Source organism: Scyliorhinus torazame, chromosome 16 (assembly GCF_047496885.1).
Source record: "Scyliorhinus torazame isolate Kashiwa2021f chromosome 16, sScyTor2.1, whole genome shotgun sequence".
NCBI classification, from domain to species: domain Eukaryota; kingdom Metazoa; phylum Chordata; class Chondrichthyes; order Carcharhiniformes; family Scyliorhinidae; genus Scyliorhinus; species Scyliorhinus torazame.
This window is the reverse complement of record NC_092722.1, coordinates 120798933-120825023: the sequence shown is the minus strand read 5'-3', so window position 1 is coordinate 120825023 and position 26091 is coordinate 120798933. Positions and strand designations below refer to the sequence as shown.

Here is a 26091-nt window from a genome sequence, read left to right as displayed (position 1 = left end):
CGGGACACGTGTGGGCTCAGCCATGCGGGAATCCGGTGTGGTGGCTGCGAACGGTGTCCAGTGCCGCCACACGCGGCCAGGGGCCGTGATGCTGGCCTGGGGGGCTTCTGCGAGGGCTGGGGGGGACTGTTGGGTGGTGGCCAGGTGGTGAACTGTGGGGTTGTGGGTGTCGGGTCCACGCACGGCCGACGCCATGTTGTATGGCGTGACCACAGCAGGCTGTCAGCCGTCTGCATGCGCGGCCCGGGATCCGGCAAGTCTCTGACCGTTTTTGGCGTGGTAGGCAGGAGTTTCAACTGGTGCCGGTTCTAGCCCCTCACTAGCCCCGGTATCAGTGAGGGTTTCACGCAGACATTTTGGTCATGAAAGACCACACATACTCCCATGGGCCTGCACTGAGCCGCTGAAATGGAGAATCCAGCCCAAGAATTACAGCAATAAGGATGGTTATAGACCAAGGGGGACGGTATGTCATGGTTAGCAGAGCACTGCCCTGAACGGTGCACCGGTAGTGCTGGTAAATGTGTTTGCACCGAACTGGGATGACTCAGACTTCATAAAAAATATCATGGCAGAAATCCCCAACATTAACACACACCGACTGATCATGGGGGACGACTTCAACTGTGTACAGGACTCACTGATGGACTGATGAACCTCAGATCAGTGAAAAGGACAGGCATGGCTAGGGGACTGGGAACCTAATCCTTAGGAATTTCATCAAAGGCCATCCACCTGATTCACTTGTCTACTCACCGTCATTGCATAGAAGAGTAATTCTTTGGTGAGGAGGCATATCAGGATATCACGAGGGTGTGATAATGCTAGCTAAATGCAATTACATTTCCTCTCGTCTTACCATTCTGATTTCAGATATGAAGGAGCAAATTTAAAACGGAGTTGAGGAGAAACTATTGCTCCCAAAGGGTTGTGAACCTGTGGAATTTGCTACCCAGAGTGCGGTGGATGCTGGGACAGTGGGTAAATTTAAGGAGGAGTTAGACAGATTTTTAGTTGGTAATGGGTTGAAGGTTATGGAGAACGAGCAGGATGGTGGAGTTAAGGCCAGAATGAGATCAGCAATGATCGAAAGGCGGGGCAGACTAGATTGGCCAAATGCCTAACTCTGCTCCCATATCTTATAAATTTATGATCTAAGATGCTGACAGTTTTCCTATGTATTTCCACCATTACCTGCCTTCATGTTACACTTTTGCTGGAATTATTTTAGCATTGGTCAATCTATACGAAGTAAAATGTAGAATCCGAATCCCTACAGTACAGAAGGAGGCCATTTGGTCCATAGAGTCTGCACCGACCCTCTGGAAGAGCACCCTAACCTAGGCCCACTCCCCCACCCTATCCCTGTAACCCCGTCTAACCTTTCACCACTAAGAGGCAATTTATCATGGCCAAACCACCTAACATACACATCTTTGGACTGTGGGAGGAAACTGGAGCATCCAGAGGAAACCCATGCAGACACAGGGAGAACGTGCAAACTCAACACAGTCACTCAAGGCCGGAACCATACCCGGGTCCCTGGCTTTGTGAGGCAGCAGTGTTAACCATTGTGCCACCATGCCGAAGTGGGAAGCGGTGTCTAGTCATTTGTAAGCCTTTCCAGGGAAGGGTGGCAGGTGGTGTCGATGTGGATGAAGCACGGGGCGAGATTCTCTGGCCTCCCTGTGGTATGCTTCTCTGCGGCAGGAGGCAGCCCACCGCTGGCAGGCAACGGGACCTTCTGGTCCTACTGCTGTCAATGGGATTTCCCATTGAATCCACCCCACACTGCCAGGAAATCCGTGGCTGGTGTGTGTTGTTGACGGGACTGGAAGATGCCACTGGGGTGTATAGCTGGAAGACCTCTTCCATGGTGGATTTAATTCACAGTGGGGCTCTAAGTAAATACTGGTAGAAATGATCAGTGCTTATTAAACAACACAGTGCACAGATAATGCTGATTAACTTTTATTCATGTAAACAGTACAAGATTATACCAATGTGATGATTTAGCTATACCATATATATGAAAGGCATACAAGGTTTGTATTGGTTAAGGCACAATGTAAAAGCCATTCCATATCTAAAAATAAATATATATTTCTGGTCATTTGATGGAAAGGCACTAATGGATACAGTTGATTAAAGCATAAGCAGTATTCTCTAGAAACTAAATATACCTGCTGCATTAACTGCTTGGTGTTTTGCTGTAGCCATTATTTATATTGAACGTATATTAAAAACCCCTCAAGCATCTTTGGAAGCATACCATATTTTTTGTTAAAAGTTAACTCATATGTGAAACTTAAATTGAAAAGTTTCTTCATTTAGTTTGTACGAGTTTGAGTAATATTGTTGGTGCTGGAAACCTTGTGTGAATAATTCCGGCTATCCTCTCATTCTCATACTCTTTCTTGATTCTTCGCCTGGTTTTTCACCTCATCCAGATTTGCTTCCTCACTTGGCCAAAAAGGACATTATAATTTGTGGACCTGCCCAAATCCTGTGTCCATGGTTTTCTAATCCACCAACAAGAGGCGCAAAGGGGAATGAATTGAAATGTCCAGTTTTTACTTCCCAAAATGCAAAATGTCACTGTTGCCTGACATTTGGCTAATAAGCAATCAAACTCATCCAACAGAAGAAAGTGAGCATGAACATGGAACCTGAATTGCGAACCTATACTCGCTTCGCATACAGAACTTGAGTCTGACTGAAAAAAGGGACACACTGTCAAAGCTTTTCGTCTTGCACTCATCTGAATAGATTCACAAGGATACCAATTTTCAAAGGGCGCCACAATTTATACTGCACGAGAAAAGAGTGTTGATTGGTTGGCAAGTGGACCCTGATTGGCAGAGACATTGCCATGGAGAATGCTGGTTCCTTAGCTTGGTAGTTAACTGTTCCCTGGTGCATTCTCCACACTATCACCCCTACCAATCAGAGTTCATATGCCAGCCAATCAGCACTCTTTCCCCCTGCAGTATAGATTGTTGCTCCCTTTGAAATTTAGTATTCTTGCACCTGTCTTTTTGAGTGCAAGACAAAAAGCTTTGACAGAATGTCGCTATAACGGATGAAATTTCCTGGCTGGTACTGATGAAAATTTACATATGTCTACTCTGATGTGTAGAATGTTTGATTTGGATTCGGTCTGATCCTTGTCAGTGTGAACAGAATGCAAGGCTTTGAAGTGACACTGGGGAGAAAAAAAATTACATCCATCCCTCCAACAGGACAGACAGGATTTTAAACATTAATTTAATTAAAAGCAATGCCTTTATTAAGTGCGGTAGCATTTGAAGAAAGTACCGACAGTTGGAGATGTAATGAAGTGCACCAACCTCCTGTTAAAAATTAACATCAAAATTGTTGAGGGTGGGGAGTGGCAGTGGGGGGGGGGGGGGCACAAATTATTTAATGATTCTGTGTTGACTGGAACTATTCCCATTTAAAGGCATGTTCTTCCTGTATCCGTGGTCTGTGTGCTTTGTTATTGTCTCTGTTCCTTTATCTGCTCAGTAAGTTACAAAGTCAACATTGGACAGATGGGAGTATGGGGCAAGGGTTTTTAAAAGTTAGACAATTTGCAAACGGAAGAGTTTGCATATTTGTTAATCATAATTAACAAAAAACATGCTCAGACAATGCTCATGACGACTATGACATCCAGGATTATCAGGTGTAATTATCAACCCATTAACTCCTCAGTTCTTGCAAAACCAATATAAGAATATAAAATTACTTCAAAGCATCTCAGTACCTAACTGTAATGCAGATAGATGGCAAGGATATAATTCTGCTAAACAGGTGTGCCATTTGTACAGCATGTCAGGGAACATATTGACTTGCATTTGCCACAAATTTTACTATTCACACATTCTATACAAGGTTACAAGGGACCTGGCAACAGTCTGACACTTTAGAAGTAGATTGCACTAAAAATGTCCCGTTACACACCACATGTGAGGTAATTCATCTTAATACAATCACCAATAGGAAACACTTAGAACAGTGTTGCAGCCACTTTGAGAACCAACACCTTATAGTGTTAAAACATCTCAAATTGTTCCCATTTGCACCTGGCTATTAGTTTATATATAAATATGAAGCTAATGGCTACAGCAATGGGCCAAAAAGAATTTTACATTTATTTTAATACAATAAGGAAATAAATAGCATTTAAAAAATTGCAATGACCAATAACCTATTTTCCCAGCTAGGTTTTCATTCTGTCACTTGGAAACCAATCGGTAATAACAGTAAATCAACTCCAATTAAGATTTAATAATTGCATGAAATAAGAGAGCATAAAGAAGGAAAATTGCAAGTGAGGAAACAGCTAGCTGACATTTCACACTCCAAAAACTGCCCTTTGAATCGTAAAACTTTAATTGTTCTTTTCCAGTGAGGAATAATATTCAGTCAGTATCCTCCAAGCCTTGGGAGCCATGAAGCCATCAGGTGGATTTTTATTTTCACGAGCAAGCTGTCTCATACGAGTGCCAGAGATGAAATCAAAACTTTGACGTCTAGAATAAATAGCCATGAGATATATTAGCAAAAATTGCAATTAAAATTGTCATCAATGAATGGTAGAATCTGACAATCATATTAAGCTGATGGAGTAAAGTTTGTTTCAGATAAACTGGTGACGGTGAACTGGGCGAAGGTGAACTGGGCGAAGGTGAACTGGGTGACGGTGAACTGGGCGATGGTGAACTGGGCGACGGTGAACAGGGCGACGGTGAACAGGGCGACGGTGAACTGGGCAACGCTGAGCTTGGCAATGCTGAACTTGGTGATGCTGAATTTGACGATGGTGACCGTGAACAAGCAATAATCAACTGGACCATGGTGGACTGGCCGACGGTGAACTGAATGACGGTGCACTTGGTTATGGTGAACTGGATGACGGTGAACTGCCAGTCTGACTTAGAGTACTGAGTGTTATTTCCCATTGTGAAACATGGGCTGCTGACCTTGTATTGCTTGTTTATACCCTAGTGTTCATGATACATTTCACTGCAATTGGCTCTGTCGTATTTCAACCAAACTTTTACCAAACTGCGCAGTTAGCCATTTAAAGACTTGTCAAAGTTAAATGACTCGGGAGTTAATAATTTTGATCCTGGGTGATGTAGCTCTTGTTATGAGATACCATAAGGCAGCCAGATAGGTGAGCTGAACAGGCTTGGGAGGAAGCTGTTAAATTCTAGCCTTGGATCAGTTTTGGCACACTTGCCTCAGAGTCAGAAGTTTGCTGCTTTAAGCCCCACTCCTAAAACTTGAGCACATAGACCAGAGTTACACCGAGAGTTGTTAGGAATATCACCACATACCGAGCCGGACGGGTCCTTAAAGACATAGCTGCTAGACTGTGACTGCAGCAGGTGGTGAGGGAACCAACACGAGGAAACACATGCTTGATCTCATCCTCACCAACCTGCCTGCTGCAGATGCGTCTGCCCATGACAGTATCATTAGAAGTGACCACCACACAGTCCTTGTGGAGACAAAGTCCCATCTTCACATTGAGGATACCCTCCATTGTGTTGTGTAGCATTACCATCGTGCTAAATGGGATAGACTTCGAACAGATCTAGCAACTCTTGTCTGGGCATCCATGAAGTGTTGTGGGCCATCAGCAGCAGCAGAATTGTATTCAACCACAATCTGCAACCTCATGGTCTGGCATATCCCCCACTCAACCATTGCCACCAAGCCAGGGGATCAACCCTGGTTCAATGAAGAGTGCAGGAGAGCATGCCAGAAGCAACACCAGGCATACCTAAAAATGAGTTGTCAACCTGGTGAAGTTACAACACAGGACCACTTGCATGCCAAATAACATAAGCAGCAAGTTATAGATAGAACTAAGTGATCCCACAACCAATGGATCAGATCTAAACTCTCCATTCTTGCCAAATCCAGCCATGAATAGTGGTGGACATTTAAACAACTCACTCGAGGAGGAGGCGACACAAATATCGCCATCCTCAATTATGGAGGAGCCCAGCACATCTGTGCAAAAACAAGGCTGAAGCATTCACAATAATCTTCAGTCAGAAGTGCTGAGTGGAAGATCCACCTCGGTCTCCTCTGGAGTCCCCAGCATCACAGATGTCAGTCTTCAGCCAATACGATTCAATCCACGTGATATCAAGAAATAGCTAAAGGCACTGGATACTGCGTAGGCTATGGGCTATGACAATATTCCGGCAATAGTACTGAAGACTTGTGCTCCAGAACTTGCCGCGCCCCTATCCAAGCTGTTCAAGCACAGCTACAACACTGGCATCGTCCCGGCAATATAGAAAATTGCCCGGGTGTGTCCTGTATATAAGAAACAGGACAAATCCAACCCAGCCAATTACCGCCCTCTCAGTCTACTCTGCATCATCAGCAAAGTGATGGAAGGGTTCATTAACGGTGCAATCAAGCAGCACCTGCTTATGCAACAACTTGTGCACAGACACTCAGTTTGGGTTCCACCAGGGTCACTCAGCTCCTGCATTATACAACCTTGGTTCAAACATTGACAAAAGAGCTGAATGTCGGAGGTGAGGTGAGAGTGACTGCCCTTGACATTAAAGGCAGTATTTGACAGAGTATAGCATCAAGGAGCCCGATCTGAACTGGAGTCAATGGGAATCAGGGGGAAACTCTCCGCTGGCTGGAGTCATACCTGGCACAAATGAAGATGTGAAGATGGTTGCGGTGGTTGGAGGTCAATCATCTGAGCTCTAGGATATCACTGCAGGAGTTCCTCAGTGCAGTGTCATAGACTCAACCATCTTCAGCTGCTTCCATCACAAAGTCAGAAGTGGGATGTTTGCGGATGACTGCACAATTATCAGCACCATTCGTGACTCCTCGGGTAATGAAGCTTTTCATGTCTAAATGCAGCACGACCTGGACAATATTCAGCTTGGGCTGACAAGTGGCAAATAACATTTGCACCACACAAGTGCCAGGCAATGACCAACTCCTCCAAGAGAGGATCTAACCATCACCCTTTGACATTCAACGGAATTACCATCGCTGAATCTCCCACAATCAACATCCTGGGGGTTACCGTTGATGAGAAACTCAACTGGACTAGCTATATTAATACTGTGGCTACCAGAACAAGTCAAAGGCTAGGAATCCTGTGGTGAGTAACTCATTACCTGACCCCCAAAAGCCCGTACACCATCTACAAGGAGCAAGTCAGAAGTGCAATGGAATAGAACATAGAACATAGAACAATACAGCGCAGTACAGGCCCTTCGGCCCACGATGTTGCACCGAAACAAAAGCCATCTAACCTACACTATGCCATTATCATCCATATGTTTATCCAATAAACTTTTAAATGCCCTCAATGTTGGCGAGTTCACTACTGTAGCAGGTAGGGCATTCCACGGCCTCACTACTCTTTGCGTAAAGAACCTACCTCTGACCTCTGTCCTATATCTATTACCCCTCAGTTTAAAGTTATGTCCCCTCGTGCCAACCATATCCATCCGCGGGAGAAGGCTCTCCCTGTCCACCCTATCCAACCCCCTGATCATTTTGTATGCCTCTATTAAGTCTCCCCTTAACCTTCTTCTCTCCAACGAAAACAACCTCAAGTCCATCAGCCTTTCCTCATAAGATTTTCCCTCCATACCAGGCAACATCCTGGTAAATCTCCTCTGCACCCGCTCCAAAGCCTCCACGTCCTTCCTATAATGCGGTGACCAGAACTGTACGCAATACTCCAAATGTGGCCGTACCAGAGTTCTGTACAGCTGCAACATGACCTCCCGACACCGGAACTCAATCCCTCTACCAATAAAGGCCAACACTCCATAGGCCTTCTTCACAACCCTATCAACCTGGGTGGCAACTTTCAGGGATCTATGTACATGGACACCTAAATCCCTCTGCTCATCCACACTTTCAAGAACTTTACCATTAGCCAAATATTCCGCATTCCTGTTATTCCTTCCAAAGTGAATCACCTCACACTTCTCTACATTAAACTCCATTTGCCACCTCTCAGCCCAGCTCTGCAGCTTATCTATATCCCTCTGTAACCTGCTACATCCTTCCACACTATCGACAACACCACCGACTTTAGTATCGTCTGCAAATTTACTCACCCACCCTTCTGCGCCTTCCTCTAGGTCATTGATAAAAATGACAAACAGCAACGGCCCCAGAACAGATCCTTGTGGTACTCCACTTGTGACTGTACTCCATTCTGAACATTTCCCATCAACCACCACCCTCTGTCTTCTTTCAGCTAGCCAATTTCTGATCCACATCTCTAAATCACCCTCAATCCCCAGCCTCCGTATTTTTGCAATAGCCTACCGTGGGGAACCTTATCAAACGCTTTGCTGAAATCCATATACACCACATCAACTGCTCTACCCTCGTCTACCTGTTCAGTCACCTTCTCAAAGAACTCAATAAGGTTTGTGAGGCATGACCTACCCTTCACAAAGCCATGCTGACTATCCCTGATCATATTATTCCTATCTAGATGATTATAAATCTTGTCTCTTATAATCCCCTCCAAGACTTTACCCACTACAGACGTGAGGCGCACCGGTCTATAGTTGCCGGGGTTGTCTCTGCTCCCCTTTTTGAACAAAGGGACCACATTTGCTGTCCTCCAGTCCTCTGGCACTATTCCTGTAGCCAATGATGACATAAAAATCAAAGCCAAAGGTCCAGCAATCTTTTCCCTGGCCTCCCAGAGAATCCTAGGATAAATCCCATCAGGTCCCGGGGACTTATCTATTTTCAGCCTGTCCAGAATTGCCAACACCTCTTCCCTACATACCTCAATGCCATCTATTCTATTAGCCTGGGGCTCAGCATTCTCCTCCACAACATTATCTTTTTCCTGAGTGAATACTGACAAAAAATATTCATTTAGTATCTCGCCTATCTCTTCAGACTCCACACACAATTTCCCATCCCTGTCCTTGATTGGTCCTACTCTTTCCCTAGTCATTCGCTTATTCCTGATATACCTAATAGAACATAGAACATACCTAATAGAACATACTATCCATTTGCCTGGATGAGTGCAGCTCCAACACTCAAGAAGCTCAACACCATCCAGGACAAAGCAGCCTGCTTGATTGTTGCCCCTTTCACGAACATTCAATGCCTCCACCAATGACGAACAGTGGAAGCTGTGTACCATCTACCAGATTCACTGCAGTAACTCGCCAAGGTTCCTTAGCCAGCACCTTCCAAACCCACGACCACTGCCATAAAGAAAGACAAGAGCAGCAGAACCTCATCACCTGTAGATTCCCCTTGAAGTCACTCACCACCCAGAGTTGGAAATACATTGTGGTTCCTTCACTGTTGTTGGGTCACTGGAACTCCCTCCCGAACAGCACTGTGTACCTACACCTCAGGGACTGCAGCGGTTCAAGATGGCAACTCATCACCATCTTCTTTTTAAAAAATATATATTTATTAAGAATTTTAACACAATTTTTCACCCTTACAAACAAACCCCCCCCTGTAACAAAAAGAAAGAAAGCGCACACAGCAAGACATGAACATGGCAAAACGATATGTTACAGAGCTTTGTACATTGGATTCCTCCCGTACATGTCAGTCTTCCAGATCCTTCATGTATTTTCTTGATCAAATACCCCCCCAGACAGACCACCCTTCCCGCCCCCGTCCCCCCGCAAGACATCCCCCCCCCTCCCCTGGGTTGCTGCTGCTGCTGACCGATCTTCATCTAACGCTCCGCGAGATAGTCTAGGAACGGTTGCCACCGCCTGTAGAACCCCTGCGCAGACCCTCTCAAGGCAAACTTTATCCTCTCCAACTTGATAAACACTGCCATATCGTTTATCCAGGCCTCCACGCTGGGGGGCTTCGTCTCCTTCCACATTAGCAAGATCCTTCGCCGGGCTACTAGGGACGCAAAGGCCAGAATGACGCCCTCTTTCGCCTCCTGCACTCCCGGCTCGTCCACTACTCCAAATATTGCTAGCCCCCAGCTTGGCTTGACCCAGATTTTCACCACCTTAGATACTGTTCCCGCCACTCCCCTCCAGAACCCCTCCAGTGCCATGCATGACCAAAACATATGGACATGGTTTGCCGGGCTTCCTGAGCACCTCCCACATCTGTCCTCTACCCCAAAGAACTTACTCAGCCTCGCCCCCGTCATATGCGCTCTATGAACCACCTTAAATTGTATCAGGCTAAGGCTGGCACACGAAGAAGAGGAATTAACCCTACTTAGGGCATCAGCCCATAGCCCCTCCTCAATCTCCTCCCCCAACTCCTCCTCCCATTTACCCTTCAGCTCCTCTACCAACGCCTCCCCCTCTTCTTTCATCTCCTGGTATATCTCCGACACCTTGCCCTCTCTGAACCATACACCCAAGATCACCCTGTCTTGAATCTCCTGTGCCGGGAGCAACGGGAATTTCCTCACCTGTCGCCTCACAAACGCCCTCACCTGCATGTATCTGAAAGCATTTCCCGGGAGTAGCCCAAACATCTCCTCCAGTGCCCCTAGGCTCGCAAATGTCCCATCAATGAACAGGTCCCCCATTCTTCTAATCCCTGCTCGATGCCAGCTCTGAAACCCCCCGTCCATCCTTCCTGGGACAAACCGATGGTTACCCCTGATCGGGGACCACACCGAGGCTCCCATTGCACATCTGTGCCGTCTCCACTGGCCCCAGATCTTTAGCGTTGCCGCCACCACCGGACTCGTGGTGTACCTTGTCGGCGAGAGCGGCAGCGGTGCAGTCACCATGCCCCCATGTTCGTTTCCTTGCAGGACGCCATCTCCAACCTCTTCCATGCCGCCCCCTCTCCCTCCATCACCCACTTATGGATCATCGCCACATTTGCTGCCCAGTAGTAGCCACCCAGATTCGGCAGCGCCAACCCTCCTCGGTCCCCACTGCACTCCAGAAACCCTCTCCTTACCCTCGGGGTCTTATTCACCCACACAAAACTCATAATACTCCTGCCTACCCTCTTAAAAAAGGCCTTGGTGATTACAATTGGAAGGCACTGGAACACAAAAAGAAACCTCGGGAGGACCACCATTTTGACCGACTGCACTCTACCCGCTAGCGAGAGCGGCAACATGTTTCATCGTTTGAAGTCCTCCTCCATCTGCTCCACCAGCCTCGTCAGATTAAGTTTATGCAGGGCCCCCCAACTCCTAGCTATTTGGATCCCCAGGTACCGAAAGCTCCTTTCCGCCCTCCTCAGCGGTAGATCGTCTATCCCCCTTTCCTGGTCTCCTGACTGTACTACAAAAAGCTCACTCTTCCCTACATTAAGCTTATAGCCCGAAAAATCCCCAAACTCCCTTAGAGTCTGCATGACCTCCACCATCCCCTCCACTGGATCCGCCACATACAACAATAGGTCATCTGCGTAAAGCGACACTCGATGCTCCTCTCCCCCTCGGACCACCCCCCTCCATTTCCTAGACTCCCTTAATGACATGGCCAAGGGCTAATGCAAACAACAGGGGGGACAGGGGGCACCCCTGCCTCGTCCCACGATACAGCCGAAAATACTCTGACCTCCGCCGATTCGTAACCACACTCGCCACCGGGGCTCTGTATAGGAGCTTAACCCAATTAATAAACCCTCCCCCGAACCCAAACCTATGCAGCACTTCCCAGAGGTACTCCCACTCTACTCGGTCAAAGGCCTTCTCCGCGTCCATAGCCGCCACTATCTCCGCCTCTCCCTCCACCGATGGCATCATTATCACGTTTAAGAGCCGCCGCACATTGGTGTTTAGCTGCCTACCCTTTACAAATCCCGCCTGGTCCTCGTGAATCACCCCCGGGACACAGTCCTCGATCCTCGTAGCCAGCACTTTTGCCAGCAACTTAGCATATACGTTGAGGAGCGAGATCGGCCTGTACGACCCACATTGCAGTGGGTCCTTGTCCCGCTTCAGGATCAAAGAGATCGTCGCCTCCGACATTGTCAGGGGCAGGGTCCCTCCCTCCCTTGCCTCATTAAAAGTCCTCACGAGCAGCGGGGCCAACAGGTGTACGTACTTCCTATAGAACTCAACTGGGAACCCCCAAACCAGCCACCTCCTGCTCCTCCACCCTCGGGAACCTCAGTTGGTCCAAGAATCGTCGCATCCCCTCTTCCGTCGCTGGGGGCTGGGATCTGTACAGCTCCTCATAGAAGGCCTTGAATGCCTCATTTACTTTCGTCGCACTCCGCACCGTAGCTCCCCTTCCATCCTTGACTCCACCTATTTCCCTCGCTGCTATCCTCTTACGGAACTGGTGTGCCAACATCCGACTCGCCTTCTCCCCATACTCATACGTCGCCCCCTGCGCTTTCCTCCACTGTGCCTCTGCCTTCCCTGTGGTCAACAGGTCAAACTCCGTCTGGAGACGTCGCCTTTCCCTAAGTAGTCCCTCTTCAGGGGCCTCTGTGTATCTCCTGTCCACTCTTAAAATCTCCCCCACTAACCTCTCCCTTTCCATGCCCTCTATCTTCTCCCTATGAGCCCTGATAGAGATTAGCTCTCCCCTGATCACCGCCTTCAGCGCCTCCCATACCACCCCTACCTTCACCTCCCCGTTGTCGTTGGCCTCCAAGTACCTTTCAATACACCCCCTCACCCTCCCACACACCACCTCATCTGCCAGCAGTCCCACATCCAACCGCCACAATGGGCGTTGGTCCCTCTCCTCTCCCAATTCCAGTTCCACCCAGTGCGGGGCGTGATCTGAGATGGCTATGGCCGAATTCTCCGTTCCCTCCACTTTCGGGATCAGCGCCCTGCCCAGAACAAAAAAATCTATCCGGGAGTAGGCTTTGTACACGTGGGAGAGAAAAGAAAATTCCCTGGCTTGCGGCCTGGCAAACCTCCACGGGTCCACTCCCCCCATCTGATCCATAAACCCCCTAAGCATCTTGGCCGCAGCCGGCCTCTTTCCGGTCCTAGATCTGGAGCGATCCAGTGCTGGGTCCAACACCGTATTAAAATCCCCACCCATTATCAAGCTTCCTACCTCCAGGTCCGGAATGCGCCCCAACATGCGCTTCATGAATCCGGCATCATCCCAGTTCGGGGCGTATACATTTACCAATACCACCCACGTCCCCTGCAACTTACCGCTCACCATCACGTATCGACCTCCATTGTCCACTACGATATTCTTGGCCTCAAACGACACCCGCTCCCCCACCAATATTGCCACCCCTCTGTTCTTCGCATCCAGCCCCGAATGGAATACCTGTCCTACCCATCCCTTTCTTAACCTGACCTGATCCGCCACCTTCAAATGTGTCTCCTGAAGCATGACCACGTCTGCCTTCAGTCCCTTTAAGTGCGCGAACACTCGGGCCCTCTTTACCGGCCCATTCAGGCCCCTCGCATTCCATGTTATCAGCCGGATTGGGGGGCCTCCCCCCCCCCCCCCAACCCCCCCGCCTACTAGCCATCTCCTTTTCTAGGCCGGTCCCATGCCCGCGCTGCCCTCACCCTCCAGTCCCACAGACGGGAGACCTCCGCCCCGACCACCTCTTCTGTGTCCCATTCCCCTTCGGCCAGTGCAGCAGCAACCCGTGTCTAGCTCTTTTGCTCCCCCCATAGCACTCCCGTAGGTCAGCTGACTCCTGCTGACCCCGGCTTCCCCCGCCGTCCCATTGACCCCCCCGTGTGGGATTCTCCCAATCAGTGTGCGGTGAATGTTCTGGTTTCAACTTTTCCCACAGTGGAGTTGGAACCCTCCTGGGCGGCTGAATAATGGGTTTGGCGTCTGTCTTCAGCATGATTCTGTATTGGCAGGGTAGGGTGCCCATGCCTTTAAATACGTCGGGGTATTCTTGTAGCATGATGTGGACTTTAGCTTCCAGGCTTGATGGATCCTGGGTGTGCATGTAAATGCGTTGCACCAGCCGCAAGTCTCTGCAGGCCTGAGCGCCTAACAGTGATGATTTATTGTCGTCTACAATCTTGAATCGTAGCTGCTTGCGTATCGTCTTGTTGTCCCCCGGAGGTGGCACGATCCCTTTGAGACAATCTGATTGCCGTTGTAGTCCTTCAGCCGACATGCAGCGGGTATTATTTCATGGTCTCCTGGAATCGAATGGAGATCCTTACTAGTGAGGAGGTTAGCTGAGGCCCCAATGTCAAGCTTGAAGACTAATAGAAAGTCATTGACTTGCACAGTTGCAGTCCACTCACTGCTGGAATCAATACTGTTGACCAGGTGAGGCATGGCGATTGTTGCATCATGTTCCTAAATTGTCTCGATCGTGTCCACGAGAAACGAGTTGTCACAAGCAAGGTTGTCCTCATCCGAGGAATACTCATCATTGTTTTTTTTTGTGCTCCGTTGAGTCTATGCTTTTTACGTTGTAGTTCATGTGTTTCTGTCTTGTTGTTTTCATTTGCAGTGCAGCTCTGCACTGTGAGGCAAAGTGGTTGTATTTGCCACACTTTAAACATTGTTTTCCAGAAGCTGGACATTGCCCTTTTAAGTAGGCGTGTCCACAGAGGGGACACGGCATGACGCTGTCCCTCCACGCTCGCGCATGCGCAGTAGGTCTTTCTCCCGTGTCAAACCTTCGGGAGAACTGCACATGTGTGTGGCCTGCATCCAGGTTCGCGCGCGCGTGATTGCTGTTCAAGGAGCGCCTTCTGGAAGCCTGGGCCAGCATTTTGACGGGCTCGACCTTGTGGTGAAGGCCTTGGTCCCGGTAAGTAAACTCCTCATATTCTTCTTCACTTTTTTCATAAGTAGAGCATCTTTGCATGGCTGTTCCTAGGGTTAGGTCTTTTTGTTTTAATAAGGATTTTCTAAGTCCCTCATCAGATATACCATTGACTATCTGGTCTCTGATGAGGGAGTCACGGAGGTTTTCAAAGTTGCCGGATTGAGCTAGTAATTTTAAATCAGTTACAAAACTACTGAAAGATTCTCCCAGTTTTTGCAGACGCCTGGTGAACTTGAATCTTTCAAATATCTCATTAACTTCAGATTGACAGTGGGTTTCAAATTTTTTGATGATTATTTCCAGCTTGCCCTTGTCCTCCCCTTCCAGGTAGGTAAAGGAATTATATATTTCTAATGCCCGTGGACCTGCCAGGGATAAGAGCAAGGCTATCTTCCTGGCATCAGACGCTGAGGTTCGATCCTTAGCTTCTAGATATATTTTGAACTGTTGTATAAAAAGTTTCCAATTGGAATGCATATTACCAGTGGTCTGGAGCAGGCGTGGAGCTTGGATTGGGTCCATCGTGCCGATTGGTATCTGAAGGGTCCGAATGCTGCGAGGCCTTCCTTGGTCGAATGTCTGGTTTAAATTCTCTTCTCTTGCTGGTGTCTCGCTGGCTTGCTGAAACCACTCCTGGTACTATATGTTATTCTCTAATTCTGAATAACGACTGTAGACTTACAGTTAACACAAACACTTTATTCAAAGGGTTCGTTCTGCTTCCAGAGCTCAACTGGATGTAAAACAGTCAAGAGGTATCACCAGTGAAACTAAGGTAAACTGCCTATGCTGAGCTGTCTCTGTCTGCTGCTGCTCCCTAGCCCTGTGCTTCTAAAAGAGGCGGATCCTGCCTTGGGCTGGACCCTTTATACCCGTCTCTGATGCTCCCTCTAGTGATGCTGGGGCTGTCACATCTATGCTGCAGTCCCTGGTGTATGTGCAGATGCATGTACAGATGTACAGATCACTATAAACTGAGCGACTTGCTGAGCCATTGCAGAGGGCAGTTAAGAGTCAACCACACTGCTGTAGGCCTGACCAGGTAAGGATGGCAGATTTCCCTCCCTTAAAAGCATTATTGAGGCAGATGGGTTTTTAGCAACAATTGTTGATAGTTTCATGGTCACTGATACTGAGGCTAACTTTATTTATACGAGCTATAAATCCAAATTTAATGGAATTTAAATGCCATCAGCTGACATGGTGGGATTTGAACCCATGTCCCCAGGGCATTAGCCTTGGCCTCTGGATTATTAGCGCAGTGACTTTACCATTACACCTCCATCTCCCCGTGGTGTTTTCTTGAGGGCAGGCATTATTTTGCCACCTGCATTTTGGTGTAAAAGGATCTTAAAAGTGGTGCAAAAAGTTGCTTTTTGAATACAAAATTTAAGTTTTTTTTCTGAACCAAAACAATGGTATCCGCATCCCCAATCATTATCACAAAATGGGGAAATAATGTACAGTTTGAAACTTCCGAGCCAAGGATGTTGTAATATTTGTATCTGTCATTCACACAATGTAATGTTAAATTCAGCAGTAAATTATTTGTGCTTGTTCGTCTGTACAATTGTTAGTGGGGTATGGGGTGGGGGGAGGGGTGGCAATTGTTAACTTCCAAGAAGTGTTTTGCTGAATACCTTTCTGAAGCTGAATCTCAATGGTTGAATGCATTGTCTGGTTCCTGATGCTCAGTGTCAATCATTGTCCTGATAATTGCCACTTTAACGTTGTCAGTTGTGTCATACCAGTAGTGCGAGGAACGCAACTCAGTCAAGTTTCATTTTGACAACAAGAGTTTGGGCAGAGTCACTCTCCTTTCCTCCATCATTGGTTACAAATCCAAATCCTGCATTTGCTATAATGACTGGGATTTGCGTGTGTCTCTTTCCCTACTCCTGTTTACTTGCTCCTCACAATGCACCCTACATCCAGAAGGGCAAAGCGTTCCACTAGTTTATTATTGCTGTTTTATCATTGGGCATGTTTATGAATGCTTTACTTTCTTTCAGTGGACTGAGCGAGCACTAGCTGAGTGGTCACAGGAGCTCTTGAGAAACAGACTGACCAGGACACATTAAAAAGCCAGAGATTCAACTGCAATGCGTAGTATTAAAGATTGAACTGTCGCTGTTCCTTACATTTGATTCATCTGGCTTGAAAGTGTGTTCTTGTACCTTCTTACCTTTCTGCGTCATAGAAATCCATGCACTTCTTATCCTTATTGTAAGCAGCAACTCTGAAAGGTATGATCTCCACCGACATTAGACCCGGTGCCATGCCCAGAACCTTCCCTCCATGTGTTGGCTCATACAGATCTTTCTTCGTCAGAGGATGAGGCATGCCTGCTGGATCACGGCCTACAATGTAGAAATTGGCTCCAGCAATCATGCGGGACCTGCAGTGCCACTGAACCTGAAAAAACAATCAAACAGCACTATTATCAAATAAAGGACAGCAACTCTCAATAGATACCAGTGACAATTAGCCAACTGAACAAGTGAACAGCATCAATGCCATCTGTTCAAAGCACAAACCAAGAGTTTGAATTTCCAGGGTTCCTGTTCTGCCTTTATCAATCTGTTGTGCCTCTCGCCTCAATGTAAATCCCAAGGCCAGAGCTCCTTACATAGGCTCAAGGGATGGGCACCTGTATCATTGGGGCTGAAAGGTTTCCAATGGCAATTGGTCTGCCCGAAAAGCAGTGCATGGGGGTTCCACTTCAACTCAGGGTCTGACACACAGTACACCTGAATTGGGCAAACTGGCTGCTGGCAGCAATTTTGCTTCTTTATGTATGAGCCTGGATAGTGAGTGCTGAGAAACAGTATACGCCAATTAAAACCTAGACCTATTTCACCTAGACCAGCAATTTCCTTAGAGCTTCCTCCCACTTTGTGCCATAGCTTCACCGGAAATGTGATGGAAAACTGATAGAGTCTAGTTTTTTCATATAGGTGGTAGTTGAATGAATATAGCTAATAGGCAAAAATATTAAAAGTGTCTTGACTGTGGAAATTCAGTCATTGTCTCCTATAATGAATTAACCGTTGTATTCCAGTGTATTCGACATTGAGAACATATTGTTCTCTGTCTAATCAACTAATCAATTCTTAATGTCTCTGCCAATCTGTGAAACAGAACAGAAAGTGTGATAAACAAGTCCAGTAATTTTCCCAAGACTGTGCATGCAGATGCTGAGCTAGTTTTGATAGGCATCAGTCAATCCTAAGTAATGTCCAATGTTTGATTAACAAATCATCTTCTAAGTAACAGACATTCATTTGATCAAACCAGGAGGCCTCAGCTGAGAAATAGAAGCCAATGAAAGTAAATGAGGGGTTAAACCAGAGATAAAAATTCCCTTACAAGTAGGACCTCGTGGTCGAGGTCTTTGTTCCTGAATTCTTGAATCATTCATCTGTTTGTTTATGTTTAAAGTGATTTCTTTGTGCTTATGCTTTTTGCCATGTGCTTGACTTTCAATGCATTGTTTGATATTTTGTGCCTAAGATTTTATTCAGTTCTTATTCAAGTGTATTCAAGTGAGTAATTAGCAATAAAGTTGTATTTTTGACACCTTCCACCAACTTGACTACAGATTTTTATTAGTAGGTAAAATAAGAGTCCCACAAAAACCTGCGAACCAGAGTCAGTTCGGGAGGTGTAGTGAGACAAAGGCACAGGAATACACAGAGTGGGTAAAATTTGACTTTAGTTGGCTGCAAATGAATAGCATCAGAATGGCCACCTAATATGCATCCTGCTTAATTTCAATGTGAGAAACATCAGTAAGCTGTGTAACTGGGAGTGCGGGTCTCTGAATCTGATCAGGACCAGGGAGACTGATCGTTTTTCCTTTCACACAGCTACTGAATGCTGAGACACAATGGGTGAGATTCTCCACTCCCACGCTGGTTGGGAGAATCGCCTGGGCCGCCAAAATTTCCCGGGACGCTGGTCCGACGCCCCGTCGAGTTCCGCGGGCCGCAGGCCGGAGAATCGCCGGAGACACCCAAAATGGCGATTCTCCGGCACCCCCGCTATTCTCAGGTCCGGATGGGCCGAGCGGCCAGGCCAAAACGGCGGGTTCCCCCCGGCGCCGTCCACACCTGGTCGCTGCCGTCGGGAACAGCGCGGGAACGCTGGGGGGGTGGGCGGCCTGCGTGGGGGGGAGGGGAGATCCTGCACTGGGGGGTACCTCAAATGTCCTCTCTGAAGGAGGACCTCCTTCCTTCCGCGGCCCCGCAAGATCCGTCCGCCATCTTCTTGCGGGGCGGATTCAGAGAGGACGGCAACCACGCATGCGCGGGTTGGTGCCGGCCAACCCGCGCATGCGCGGGTGACGGCAGTTATGCGGTGCCAGCTGCGTCATCTATGCGGCGACGCCTTTACGCGGCGACAAGGCCTGGCGCGTGTAGATGACGCGGCCCCGATCCTAGCCCATTGTCAGGGCCTGAATCGGTCGGGATCAGGGCTGTTTCGCGCCGTCGTGAACCTCGATGGTGTTCACAACAGCGTGGGCGCTTCGGCGTGAGAGTGGAGAATCCCGCCCAATGTCACTGCTCCATTCCTCCCTCCCTCCCCTTCATCGTAGACAGCGGCAGCGTACAGTGCCCAGCAAACCATTGGTTAAAAATATGCTGTACAATGAATCCACTGTTCATGTTGGGCAGCAGGGTACTGGAGTTGTAGAAGATGTGAAACAAATGAAGCATTGCTATTTTTCATGTGTCATGGTGTTTCATTTCATTCTGCCTTGGTGTATATGGGGTTAAGAATCAGGATCACACAGGAAGTGGCCCAGCTAGTTACAGGGTGATTATGTGAGTTTGCTCGACCAGTAGAGGGCCTTACTCTCCCACCGTGCAAAGCCCCGTGAGGCTACCCGCCTGTGGTGTGGCGTCAGAAAATGCTCGTTTATATCTGTTCAAATATTCAATTCAAATACACCCATTTTGATGGTCTTTTGTGGATACGTTTGATAGTCACCTATTTTGTTGGCTTCTTGTTTGAAAATGCCTTCAGGTTATTTAACGCCCTGTTTACACTGGCATTTGGGCTGCTCCCATCTTTATAGCAGTCTTTAAACGTGTAGCCAGGGTGTCTGCCTGTTTTAGGCAGGAGGCCATTTTGAACTGTGATTTGGAGTCTTACAATATACATAGGACATTGATTATTAAGATACAATTGGTCAAAGTGTGCCTGTTTGTTCCAATGTCCAGCAGCCTTAAAGGGGCCACTGAAGGTTTCTCAAAAGCAACCCAAATCAAGACTTTAAATTTTACTGGACCAAGAGGAGCAAAAGGCTCCTCTATAGCCTCAGAAAAATATTTTGGCTTGTCATCAGGCAGGGTGGCCCCATCCCACCTCCAATCACTTCCCCCTCAGCACCCAGTCCTAGAGTCTCCGCTCGACTCACAGTCACAGCTCTACTGAGCACCAGTGGGTCACTGGTGTGGTGAGTGCAGCTCACCGGATCAGTTTTACGCAGCAACCACAGGCGAGCAATAATGGTGTTCCTCACCCCAGTCCCCACCTTTGCACCTAATGTTAACATTTTATCCCACATCTTTACCTTTTCTCTGTTCCAGTCACCTTTTTGAAAGACATTTCTGAGCCTCTCCTGTTTAAATTGAGCAACTATGAGAAAGAGATAATTAGGCCAGCAAGAGAGATGGCCATATTACAGTTAACATTCAGCGACCTTGGACGTGGTTCAGTTCACACTGAAGTATAGTGTAGCAGGACCAATTGATAGTTACTTTTTATCTTCTTGGGAGAGATAATTAGGCCTGTAAGTATTGTAAATCTTCAGTGTATCACTGCTTCTGTTCACTTATCCATTTACTATTTTAAAACGTTGATTGGCAGTTTATAGTCTAAGGCATTACCAATAGACTGTTCCTTCTATTGCCTTCCAAAGTCAGAGAGGATCATCTGAACATAAAGAAAGAAGAAAGATCTTTACATTTTTATTCTGTCTTTCACAAGCCCAGGGTATCCCAAAGCAGTTTACAACTGACATGAGGGCAGTGGTGTCCGCAGCATACAATAACAGGAGCTCAATTCTTACGCTCGACATACAATATGGAGATTACGGGCGAGTAAATGTGTGCTCTGGTACAGATGGAGTGAAGATTTGCAGACAGGAAACACTTGACCCCAGAAAAAGACATTTGGTGTAAAGACACTATAAACGTAACTGATTTGCCACTTTAAAATCAATGAAATAAGCCTGGAGTCTCACAAGTATGGACTCCATCTGCAACACCTTCTCGAGGTGTAGGGACACAAAGCTGGTGCCTAAAGCTTGACTGTGGCAAAGTAACATCCAGAACAGAATGAAATCTAAAATCAGGGTGAATTCTTCGCCTCCCCAGCCACGTGTTCTAGGCGGTGTGCCGTCGCCAGCAGCGGCATTTTCCATTCCCGCCGCCGGCCCATGGGGTTTCCCATTGTGGCCAGCCCACACCACCGGGAAACCCATGGATGGGGTTGGGCTGCCGGCAAAATAGAGAATTCCATAGTTAGCGCTGCCCATTCTGATAGTTTAGCAAGATTAATTGTTTGGGTTGAACTCTGAATATCAGACTATATAACAGGATAGCCTTCAAAGCCCAGTGGGCACTGGGGGGATGTGATTTATCGACCCGTTTAATCACATCTTGTTTTGATGTTTTAAAATTCCATTTGCTGCATGTCCCTTTAAGGGGCTGCCTCTTTATTTGTCCCTTCACTTGTTAATTTAGTTCTGCTTGTTACTTTGGTTTCTGAGTGTTTAAAGCATGTGCTACTTTCTCTCTCAGTTTAGATCAAAAGGTGAAACATGGTTCATTCCCCACTGAAAGACTTTAGCTGTAAATTCTCTAAAAGCTACTTTCTCTCCAGCAGGATTAGTCTAGTACAGCTTCAGTCACTAATTGCAAGTTCGGCACTTTCAGTGAGTACCAAAATTCTTCATAATCGCTGGAGCATTTAAAAGGATGGAGGCCGGAAGCTTTCGGATATTCTTAACAAAGCATTGAGGTGATGGTTTGAAACTATGGAATGCACCTGACTTAAGTGAGGACTGTAAGGCTGTTTCCCAATTGGATTCTCTCAATGTGAATCCCTGATTTTCTGTCCAGTAATTTAGGGGATAGAGAAACAGGGACTTGATTTCCGATTCACATCCCCTGCAAGTTATCTCCAGACCGCCTCACTAACCCCCAACTATCCCAACACCCCTGACTATCACCCCCCAATACCCCGACTACCTTCCTGACTTGCTCCTGTCCCAACCCACCCCCTGACTACCTCCCCAACTAGTTTCATCACCCTAACTACCCGCCGGATCCCGAGGCTGTTCCCACAGTTACCTCATATTTTCAATGGTATTTTCAACGCTGATATATTGATAACATTGGGCCAGAACTTCTGAGGATTGCCAATGCCCTCCGTTTTAACTACCTTAGTCGGGATAATCACCTCCCTCATTCAAATCTGATTTGGGCTGGGTTACAGCAGTGTAGTGCAGCGGGTTTCATGGGAAGTGAAGCTACATCCCCTTTTTACAGCACTAGCAGCCATTAATTTTCCAGGCCCCAGCCAGTTTGAGAAGCCAGGGAGAAGGGGATTGCTAAGGTAAGGGTGGAGAAAGGGTGGGGAGGGTTGAGCGGGGTTAGGATGGGCTGAGGGGAGGGGTGTAGAATGAATCAGGAAGAGTAGGCCGAGTTTGGGGTGGGGGCAGGATGGGGCGGGGGGTAAGTTAGCTGATCAATCGGTGGGGGGAGCAAATAGTCGGGGAGTCGATGCTGCGAGTTAGTCGGGGAGGTCGGGAGGGTAGACATGGTAATCAGGTGGATAGTCAGGGTTGGTGGGGAGTAGCCATGGGTCAGAAGTTTAATTGGGGGTTGGGAAATAGTCGGCGTTAGTCGAAGGGGTGGGAGGTGGACAGCGTGTCAGGGACTGGGGTGGGGATGCCCAAAACAGTGGTTAAGGTTTCAGTCGCAATAGTTTAAATGGGAATATCTGATGGTTTCTGGTAGTTGCTCATCGGAAGTTTGAATTTTCCACGCAATTCCCGTGCAATGCCGCTGTGTTGACTACCAGACGATCCCCCGAACATCATCTGTGGTACCCCCTGGATATGACCCCCCACCCCCTCACATGTGGTGGTTGGGGGGGGGAATGGATGTTTTGGCCCCATTTCCAACCATAGTAATTACCACTGAAAATCTCCACACTCAGATAATTTTCACCTACCGTTTGAGAGGAGCTGTACCTTATTTAGAACATTCTAACTCACCTGAGTGCACCATGAGCAGAAATGATACCACCTCTCATTCCTATATATAATGAGATTGACATATTGGAAATGTCAATGTTAGGAAATGTTGTGGGGCGTCAGTGAGTACTAACAGAACAATTTTGAACCAAAGAAATAATGGAAACAGAAGGACTAAGGCCTGGATTTTCCATTCCCCAGAGTTCTCCTTTGACGGAGGCGATGAGCCAGTCAAATCGCTGTTGACTTTGCCAGGACTGAAAGATCCCACTGGCAGGAGGGTTTGGAGAATCCTGCCCTTCAACATTTCACAGGGAAGATGGTGAAAGAGGCAAGGAAATTCAGGCAATGATCACATGTGTCATCAACACAAAATGCTCTTATGTCCAAAGCTCTTGGGTGTTGAGTGGCCTTAACCTGCTTCCTACCTTTCATCGATCTCTTACTAACCTCTGTTGGCCCGGCATACATCATGGGTGAAGGGAAGATGGCCACAATGGTTGACTGTGGGTCCAGCACGCCATCTTCCAGAACTGCCGCGTGCTGTTTCATGCGCCATTCCAGCGGGACATCGTCATCTTTCGTCCAGCCGCCGAGTGGATGCAATAGCAGCACCGGCCGCTTGTAACCTCGCTCCAGAAGGAGACGCCTCGTGTCCTGCATCAGTAGAGCGTGGCCATTGTGAACAGGGTTACGGAGTTGAAATGCAAAAATGGCATCTGCAAAAAAGACAGGAAAGGATCACTTTTGTATTAAGCAACAAGAAATTACTGGCTACCAAAGATACTTTTGGCCTGACTAATAGATTACAATTGATTGTGTCCATCCTTCACCAATTGAAAAGTTTTTATTCCCATTCTAAGATCAACAGCAACTGTGCATTGATATGATGCCTTTAAAGTATTAAAACTCTCATGCAAATGGAATCAAATGAATCCCTAGTTAAGCTGGAAAGTTGAGGTTGGATCCAATCTCACAAACCTGTTTTGGTAACAGATAGTTTCCTGCGAGCACTACAAGCTGCATTTTGCAAATTAGCTGCTATCCTATGTTTACTGGGGAGCAGAGAACAGTTAGACCAAGGCATCATTCTCAAAACGACAACACCGCATTTGTACACCCTTCCATGGCAATGCAGGCAAACCTGTTCAAATAGTTGTGAAAAGCCGACTCATGGGTTTATCCATGTTTATCCAAAATTGGCGATCTAACTACTTTTCAGGTGGTTCTTACACATTCACTCAAACAATATAACACAACAAAAACAGAAAATGCTGGACAGGTCTGACTGCATCTGTGGAGAGAGAACGGAGCTAACGTTGTCTGGATGACCATCCAGACTCGAAACATTAGCTCAGAACCCACTCCACAGATGCTGTCAGACCTGCTGAGATTGTCCAGCATTTTCAGTTTTTGTTTCAGATTCCAACATCTGCAGTAATTTGCTTTTATCTTAACATGACAGTCGGCTGTAGGAAATAGCTGGAAGCAATACTAACAACTTATATTTATACAGTATCATTTGACATAATAAAAAATCCCAAGAAGCTTCACAGGAACATTAGAAAACAAAGTATTACATTGAGCTATACGAGGAGATATTAGATCAAAAACGTGGTCAAATAGTTGGGTTTTAAGGAGTATTTTCAAGGAGGAGAGCAAGATGGCGGTGGGGAGAGGGAATTTCAGAGCTTAGAGTCTAGACAACAGCAGGAGTAAACACCAATGGTAGAATTAATAAAATCAAGGACATGCAAGAGGCCTGAATTAGGGAAATGCAGGTATCTTGGACGGTCATTGAGGGGACTGCAGAGATAGGGAGGGTGAGACCATGGAGGGATTTAAAAACAGGATGAGGATTTTAAAATAACCGCTTAATTGGGAGCCAATGGAGGTCAGCGAGCACAGGAGTGACATGGGATGTGGTGCCAGTTAAGACACAAGCAGAGTACGTTTGGATGCCCTCATGCTTAGGGAGGGTAGAATGTAGGAGACCATCCTGGAAGATATTGGGATAATCAAGTCTAGTGATAATGTAGTCATGAATGAGGGTTTCATCAGATGATCTGAGACAAGGGCAAGTTGATGTATGGAGGTAGTAATAGGTGGTCTTAGTGATGGTGTGAATATGAAGTTGGAATCCCATCCTAGGGTCAAGGTTGTGAGCAGACTGGCTTAATCTCAAACTGTTGCCAAGCAGAGGAATGGGCTGATAGCGAGGGAATGGAGTTTCACTGGGGAGTGAAAACAATGGCTTCAGTATTCCAAATATTTAATTGGAGGAGATCTTTGCACATCTAGGGGGCGATTCTCCAATATGGAGCCCAAGTGTTCGCGCCGTCGTGAACGCCGTCGCATTTCATGACGGCGCGAACCAGGCCCGGGTACGGCCGATTCTGCCCCCACAGGGGGCCAGCACAGCGCTGGAGCGGTTCATGCCGCTCCAGCCTCCTTTCACGGCGGCAAATGGGTGCCGCACCAACCCGCGCATGCGCGGGGGACTTCTTTAGCGTGCCGGCCCCGTATCAACATGGCGTCGGTGTTCAGGGGCCGGCCGCGCCAGAAAGTAGGCCGGGAGGGGAGAGGCCGGCCGCCGATCAGTGGGCCCCGATTGCGGGCCAGACCCCATCGGAGTCCCGCCCCTGGTGAAGGAGCCCCCATCCCCCCACAGGCCACCCCCCGACCGTTTGCGCAGAGTTCCCGCTGGCAGCGACCAGGGGTGAACGGCGCTGGCGGGACTCTGTCGTATCGGCGTGGCCACTCGGCCCATCTGGGCCGGAGAATCGGCGGCTCCACCGATTCCAGTGGCCAGCGCCGCGCCAAACCCACCGGCGCAAATGGCGCCGATTCTCCGCACCTCGGAGAAATGTGCGCCGACGTCGGGGTGTCGTGGCGCGGTTGCGGCGATTGTCCGGCCCAGCACGGGGCTCGGAGAATCGCCCTCCCTGTCTTGGATCACAGAATCACAAGATTGTTACGACGCAGGAAGAGACCATTTGGCCCATCGTGTCTGCACCAGCTCTCCAAACGAGCATCGTGACTTGATGCCCTGCCTTTCTCTGTAATCCTGCAATTTG

At 47.7% G+C, this 26091-nt stretch overlaps 1 protein-coding gene across 1 annotated transcript in view; it reads right to left on the bottom strand.

Moving 5' to 3' along the window:
* Nucleotides 1-1958: 1958 nt before the first annotated feature.
* Nucleotides 1959-26091, bottom strand: part of papss2b (3'-phosphoadenosine 5'-phosphosulfate synthase 2b) — a 98235-nt gene continuing 74102 nt past the window's right edge. The window contains exons 10-12 of the mRNA XM_072478956.1: nt 23465-23733; nt 16931-17160; nt 1959-4538 (exon numbers count right to left, since the gene is read on the bottom strand). Coding sequence (XP_072335057.1) covers nt 4397-4538; nt 16931-17160; nt 23465-23733 — 641 coding nt within the window. The 3' untranslated portion in view covers nt 1959-4396. The remainder of the gene's footprint in view (nt 4539-16930; nt 17161-23464; nt 23734-26091) is intronic.